The 8,372-nt window shown below is 33.5% G+C and overlaps 1 protein-coding gene across 1 annotated transcript in view; it reads left to right on the top strand.

Annotated features, from left to right (window-relative positions):
- Positions 1-1,058: 1,058 nt before the first annotated feature.
- The window catches only part of LOC106469639, a 25,637-nt gene continuing 18,323 nt past the window's right edge, over positions 1,059-8,372 (top strand). The window contains exon 1 of the mRNA XM_013930140.2: positions 1,059-1,261. Coding sequence (XP_013785594.1) covers positions 1,172-1,261 — 90 coding nt within the window. The 5' untranslated portion in view covers positions 1,059-1,171. The remainder of the gene's footprint in view (positions 1,262-8,372) is intronic.

The raw sequence follows: 8,372 nt of genomic DNA, 5'->3' as shown, positions 1-8,372 counted from the left end.
TTTCTATAATTTGTTTAAAATAATAATTAATTGCAAGCGCTTCTTTATGATTCACAAAAATAGGTGGTCACTGGCACTTATACTCACCATAGCTATAAACAAGTATAAGCATGTATACTTGCAAATTGTACATGTATTTTATTATGCATTGTTATACTGATTCATACATACTAATATAAGTCTATATATTTATCTAGAAACAATTTTTGAAGTGTAAGTTAAAGCTTAATAAGCCCTACAGTTACTGTGACAAAATGTTGGTCCGACTATTGCCCGGTCTACCGGACCTGCTCCGCGCACGTGAATAATATCTTGGTTGAATATTCTGTTATTCTGCAAACCTATCTTATTCTTTCTTGAAGTTTTACCTGAGAATACCAGAACAATGTGTATCTGGATACAAATTATACTATAACATTGATGCAGATAATAAAGCAATTATAACGATGTAGATTAGAATGCTAATCATACTTTTACTTGCATCAAACATGCGTTCAATTACAGATCATACTATAAACACATTTAATAACGTGTACCTGGACTAGCAACTTAATATTAAATTATAAAAATGCTATAACCCGAGCGCTTTCGAAAGGTGGATATTTCTTCCTCAGGGGCAAGCTTGTAACTTAAGTCATAATATGGCACATAGTAACTATGCCGATATGTATCAGTGTACAAATCATAGTCAAATTATAACAAATGTTAACTTTTAATAATTAAATTGAAGCACATACTTTTTTGCAAGTTAATTTATTACAATTTTATGTTTCATTTGTAGCAACATATTTCCAAATTGATTCGGCAATCGAAAAGCAATATTAATGTGAAAAATACAGAGCACGTAAATATCTCAAAGTAAAAACGTAAAATTCTGTTTCCGCGTCTTCTTTCATTTAATGTTTCAAGACAACAACGTAATATCTGAACATCGTCAAATCTCAACTAACTTTTGTCATTCTATTCGTGAATAACACCATCATGACACTACTCAGAAATCTACCACTAGGAAGCGCTATTTCTGTTACAGTTCAACTGGCACGATTTCGCACGAATTGATTCCGCATTTTTCCAACTATCTTATCTTCACAACGTTTTCTGGGCTCCTTGCCCTGTAGTAGTATTAATAACCAATCAATATTTCAGGAATCTCACCACGAGCAGCATCAAGATGAAACTTGTACGGATTACAAGAAAACTAATAATATTCTCCTGTGCATTTTTGGCAATTCTGATTTGTTTCAACGAGGCTTCAAAAGAGGTGAGTATTTTAATATTTTTCTTTTTAATCAGAAACCTAAACCTACTCTACTAGTTTTAGTAACTGGAATATGTTTTTCTTTGGTACGAAACCTTCAGTAACTCATTGGCTCACCATTTTATAGACCAGTATATCAAAAAACATTTTACAGAAATGACAACTATTCACGTGTAATTTGTAAAATATTTTGTGCCATCAAAGCAAAAGGTATTATTTGATCTCTTCTGAAATCTTAGGTCTCATTTCATGAATTTTTAATTATAATATGTAGCGTTTTTAAAATATATATGTTTTAGAATAATCTGAAAACTATTTCTGAACAAAACAAACGTTAAAGGTATTTCTTAACAAAATATGAAATTTTAAATTTTATTTGTTTCTGATTTTTCAAATCTACAGTTCTCGTGAAAGGGACTTTATTTTTCATCTTTTATCGTGAAACCATCAGAGTTCAATTGAAATCTCCAAAAGTTTACAAATTTCATTCTCATGATCACGAAACACTCCCGTGTAAGTTTGAAACGTGTACTAGAACAATGCGAAACGCATCTCACGAAACTTTGGTAGCAGAGTTGTGATTTTGAAAGCAAATCAATGTAGTGATTAAAATGTGTTATCGAGATAATAATTGTTATATGCCATTTGTACGGCTAAATTTTTGCATTTAAAAAAGTCGCAGTTTTCTTTTCATTTAAAACAAATATATAGAAGAAGAATATTATATACAAGATGATATAAATATGTAAATGTGCAAGCAATAATGTTCTTTAATATTCAGAAAAATACAGTAAACCAAACTGAATCTTGACAGACCCTTGTTTAGACTAACTTCGGGCACAAAGGTTGTAAAAACTGCACGTCAATAAATATATTTATCTGAACGAATATGTTTTATTTTAGGTGGAACTTGTTTTTATGTATTTCAAACTTTACCATAGCTATACTTTAATTGGAAAGCAAAAGTTAAAATTACTCATTGACCGAGTTACAATTTGTACACGGTTTCATCAGAACGAGTACTCCCTCTCCCACCAGCATTGGCTTGCGTTATTGAACAAGAAAGGACGAAATCGAAATGTTTCGCATCGCTGTAATTATAACACATATCATATCAGGCAGATAAAACACAGATAGAATCATTAGCCCACGCAGTCTCTAGAAACGTTTTAGTGAGCTTGAGAAAATAAATCCTCTGATATATTTTCAATTCTTTCCACTTCAGATATACACTGTTAATCAATAAATGTCTAGTATAAAGTAGAATAACAGTAAAACTGAAAACAGAATTTTCATGCCTGCCAAATAAAACCGTAAAACTAACAATAAAAGATTCTCTGTTCCAGCTTACGCCAGCAGTAAGACTGAAATTGAAAACTTCCACAGTCGTAAAATATATCTTCCGTTTTACGATGATTTATGAATAATATGTAAACTTGAAGTATCATTGTGTATGCGTAAGCGTAAGTACGTGTATGCTATCCAAGTACTTGGTATAGCAATAAATACATATGCACTTACGGTTATAGCAAGTGTTTTCTTATCATAGTTTAACTGTTTACCTTGTGCTTACCCATCTTGCATTTATTTCTGTACCATATGCTTAAGACTTCTGTTTCACGGGGTTTATTTTTTATAAAATCGATTTTAAGGTATCTAAATATAACTATAAAACATCGAAAAACAAACATCGATTTTATAAAAAAAAATAAACATCAAAAAACAGAAGTCTTAAGCATATAGTATAGAAATGTGTTGTGCAAAGCCACATCGGGCTGTCTGCTGTGTCCACCGAGGGGAATCAAACCCCTGATTTAAGCGTTGTAAATCCGGAGACTTACTGCTGCCCCAGCGGGGGACAGTATAGAATTAAATGCATGATATGTAAGCACAAGGTAAACAGTAAAGCTATGGTACCAAAACTTTTGCTATAACTGTAAATGGACGTAATTTTAGCACACTGTATAACAGTAGATGCTCGGTATTTAAACATATGTTATAACAGTAAACCAATGAATTTAACCACGTGGTATAACAGTAAGTAATAACGTTTAACAACGTGGTATAGCAATAAATCATGGTTTTTAACCACGTAGTATAACAGTAGATGCTCGGTATTTAAACATATGTTATAACAGTAAACCAATGGATTATAACAGTAAGTAATAACGTTTAACAACGTGGTATAGCAATAAATCATGGTTTTTAACCACGTAGTATAAGAGTAAATGATCGGTTTGTAAGAACATGGTATAACAGTAAGTCATAGTATTTAACCTCGTGGTATAACAGTAAATGTTGAGTGTGTAAGCGCCTGGTGTAACAGTAAATTATGGTATTTAACAACGTAGTAGAACAGGAAATTCTCGGTGTCTAAATACATAATATAAAAACAACTAACTGGTATAGAAGCAAGTAGTATCTTGTGTGTGAGCATATAATATAGCTGTAAATGTATAGTATTTAAGCACTCAGGATAACCGCAGATGTACGACATGTTAAACAGATGGTATAATAATTATTTTATTACAAGTCAGAGCTTTTACAGTAAGGAAGAATATTTTTACAACAGATACGACGTTTCGGTCACTGGTGTGATCATTCTCAAATTTTAACTCAAAACGAAATTGTTAAGATGATATAAGAGTACGTGTACTGCCTGTTGGCGTAATGTATAACAGTAAATATGTACCATGTAAGCACTGATATAAGAGTACGTATACTGCCTGTTGGCGTAATGTATAACAGTAAATATGTACCACGTAAGCACTGTTACGAAAAAAAAATAAATGAAGATATTTAAAAGTACAGATACTAAAATTAGTAATAAACAATATATTTCTAAACCGATGCTTTCCACCTTTTCATACACAATATTCGCTTACCATATTAAACGAAGATTAATCTATAAAATTTTCTCCATTATCAAATATAACAATCAAAATTTTTAATATATCAACTTCTTCAAAACCAAGTTTATCTCTTTTTTTGACAAATTTCTAATTAAACAGCACTTTGAAAGAATCAGTGTCACCAGACATGTAGACAAATTACTTACCAAATGCAGCGTTGATCAGACATTGACGAAATTGAAAATAAATATAATCCAATTTTCTCCGTATGACTTATAAAAGATAAAAATAAAATACGAAGGCGATTTTAAATAATTCAACCGTTATTTTAATCATTTTTAAAGTATTTCATGTCAGAGTTTCAATACATCGCATTTTCATTCTTTACGCAGTGAATAATTTCTCTAAATCAGTCATCTTCAAATCCATTTATTCCTCAGCTTATTATATAAAAAGTTTAATTGAATATTTTCAAAAATCTATACGATCGAACACCACCAAACCTAAGCACGTGATTCATTTCTATCACCGTCATATCTTTTGATAATCTAAAAATCGATGTAGGTTCTTCAATCATGGCTTTATCGTAAACTCTTTGAATTTAAGAGCAGCTGGTTTGGGAGAAAAACGTTGGGATAGAACTTTCTCTGAATTTAAATCCTGGGTAATTGATTTAAGACTCGTTTTTTTTAAAAACTGTTTACGGCACTTTACCAATTTATTTTTGTCTGGCATGCATATTAACTTTGATGTTTTGCTAAATCATTCAACAAAAACAAAACCTGTGCTAATTTAAAAAAGAGGCAAATTTTGTGTTCGTGCTTTTTATTGTGTTTATAAATCATTTCTAACAGAACATTCTTTCCAACACAAGGGGGGTTTATTTGATGTATCACTTTTAATACATTTGTAATACAGATATCAAAAATCGTTAACAGTATAGTAATTATATTAATTATTTCACCTTTACATACAAAATACGCACACATCACAAATAAATAAAGAATACAAAGCCATAACGATAAACACGTAAATTACCTCCAAAATATTTATACAATGTGTTATGAAATGTATGTATGTTATATCTTTCCAGAATGTATGAACTCTAAGACATAAACAGGAAATTTAAAGGCGTTTTGATAATTTCCATCAGTTTTTACATAACTACTACCGAGAGAGAGCATGCAGACTTATATAAATCAGCAAGAGACGTAGACTCGTTGGCTAAACACGTCTTCCTCTTCCTCATTTTTAAAACTCTGATAACATCCTTGGGAGTTGGTCAGCAGTTTAGGTTCCTCAATAGACATGAAAGGGGCCTGCACTAAGCGATTCAGTTTCTTATTTCCGCAAACGTCAACTCCCAATTTAAGGCTTAAGAAAAATCAGCATTAGACATGCAGGATAAGCTTTCAATTCAGAATAAAGTAGATTAATTTTCCCCTCTCCGGTAGAGTTTTAATTTTCTGTGAATGAAAATTGTTACTCACTAATTTAAGCTTGTTCTCTATAGAAAATATTATAATACATTCAAATAGCCATTATGATATATAAATATAAACAAGCTTGAAGTTTTAATGTCAAATAGGTTAGAGAATTATCGGTTAATTAACAGTTAACCCCTCCCCGGGGATCATCAGTGAATCTGGAGGCTTATAACGCTAAGGATCGGGTTTTGATACCTGCGGTTGGCAAAGCACAAACGGTACATTGATTGTATAGCTCTGCGCCCAGCAACAAACAAACAAACACTTTTCCTTTCGTGTATAAATGGCGTTCAAATGTTGCTGTTTTTTTTTGTTTTTTCTCACAATTGGACGCCATATAATGCATTGCAAAGGTTCAGTTTTCGAGCAACAGTTATTCCAGGCTAGAATGGTATAAAAAGGGTCAATAAACTTTTATGCAGGTGATTGTAACACGAATAACTATTGTATTAAACTACAGAGATTCAGGGAACTAGCAGCAATGCTAATTAATTCTTTAACCCTCAAATTACCGATTTGTTTACACACCAGTTCTTTTCCGGTAGAGGCCCGGCATGGCCAGATGGTTAAGGCGCTTGACTTGCAATCTGAGGGTCACGGGTTCGAATCCCCGTCCTGCCAAACATGTTCGCTCTTTCAGCCGTGGGGGCGTTATCATGTGACAATTAATCCCATTATTCGTTGGTAAAAGAGTAGTCCAAGAGTTGGCGGTGGGTGGTGATGACTAGCTGCCTTTCCTCTAGTCTTTCACTGCTAAATTAGAGAAGGCTAGTACAGATAGCTCTCGTGTAGCTTTGCGCGAAATTCAAACCAACAATTTACATATATACTGAATTACTTTATGTTTTTGTCTTTCTCAGTACTTAGCGTGAAGAGAACTCTATCAGGATCTGGGAGGGTGAGGTTTGATGCTTCCACCTCTTCGAAGAACTGATCGTTTTGGTTTGTTTGAAATTAAGCCCTAAGCTATTCGAAGGCGATCTGCGCTAGCGATCCCTAATTTAGCAGTGATAGACTAGAGGGAAGGCAGCTTGTCATCACCACCCACCGCCAACTCTTGAGATACGCTTTTAGCAACGGATAATTGGATTAATTGTCAATTATAAGCCCCCACGGCTGAAAAGGCGAGCAGGTTTGGTAAAGGGGAAAGAACTGATAAGAAAAAATATAAAGTATGAAATCACTCACTTTCCTAGTAAAATGCATTGGTAACTCCAGCAATAATTAGTGGATTATTTATAGTATTGACTGTACTTTTGTTTACATTTTCCCCCCACGTGCTATTATGAATCCTTCGTGATTTCAGAAAAACAAGATCTTTTTACATATTTTTTTTAACAGAAAGTGTCGTAGAAAACATCAACTGAATCGTAATTTATAGTAGTAAAACAATGAAGCTTGAGAACTATCTTACAATGAATAACATTTTTTAAAACCTGTATTATGTACTGCCATATGGAATCTGTTGACTCGTATATTTTTCAGAAGTAAATACAAGGAATATTAAAAACTTTGTCCTTCTATACTGTCATACGGGATCTGATAACCCGCTAATTTCTCGTGGGAGGTGAGGGGGACGAGGAGTATTTTAAAACGTGTCTTGTATACTGTGCATTATTCAGTTCGACACTGAGCAAATGTTGGGCCAGACTAACAGGAAAGACTGCATTGACTATTTTAGTTGCGTAAGCATTTCGGTGATTAAATTCTACATTTTGATCTAGAGATCGCCCATCTGAAGCCACAGTTTTACAACAGTACGGCTTCCTTATAACTAGACACAAGCACTTTTGAACCTAACAACATGATAGAGCTTAAATATCAGTATATCCACGTTACATACAGTAAAGAAAAACCAGAAATACAAAGATAAAGTAGCAAATGCTGTATTATTAGGTAGTAATTAGTGTTATTATTTCCACATGAGGAGCCTGAGAACTTCAATTGTATGGATGATTTGTTTTTGTTGAATTTCGCGCGAAGCTACACGAGGGCTGTCTGCACTAGCCATCCCCAATTTTGATATGGTAGACTGAAAGGAAGTCGGATAATGAACACACCACCCACCGCTAATTTTCGAGCTACTTTTTATCAACGAATGGTGGAATTAACCGTTATATTATAATGCCCTACAGCTGAAAGGGCAAACATGATCAGTGATGGGTTTTGATCCCGCGACACACAGATTGCGAGTCGAGTGCTCTAAACACCAGGCCAGCAAGAATGATTAAATCAATTTTTTGAAGTAAGCAAATAACACATCTTTTAAATGAGAGAAAAATATACTTTGGTAAATTCAAAGGTGTAAAAGCAAAAAATAAAATACAAAATCGGCACTTCCGATCTGTAATGAAGTTTTTCAAAGTAGAACAAGACCGAATATCAATTGAAAAGGTTCGTATCAGGCATCTTTTCCAGAATGATAGAATTATTGTTAAAATGCTCCTTACTGCGTCATAAAGCCTATATTATATGACTGTTATTAGCACGTAACTTTCGGCTAAACAGAGAAATAATTCCAATAAATTAATATGAATGATAGAAAAGTTCAGAGTGCTGACTCGTTTTGAATTTCCACATAAACAATGTAAGAGCATCGTGATCACTTTAGTGGCCTCACAAAATATTAAGAAGTTTAAAACAACATATTGTTACGACAGCGGAAGTCACGCGATGCTGGGAGCATGCGCGCGCTGGAGTTTCTAGAAGGATCGTGACTTAGCGGGCAACCTCAGAATGTCCCAACGTTTGCTAGACGCTCTCTTTTTAGTATAT

This window comes from Limulus polyphemus, unplaced genomic scaffold (assembly GCF_000517525.1).
Source record: "Limulus polyphemus unplaced genomic scaffold, Limulus_polyphemus-2.1.2 Scaffold3585, whole genome shotgun sequence".
In the NCBI taxonomy this organism is placed as follows: Eukaryota; Metazoa; Arthropoda; class Merostomata; order Xiphosura; family Limulidae; genus Limulus; species Limulus polyphemus.
This window is presented reverse-complemented; position numbering and strand designations above follow the sequence as displayed.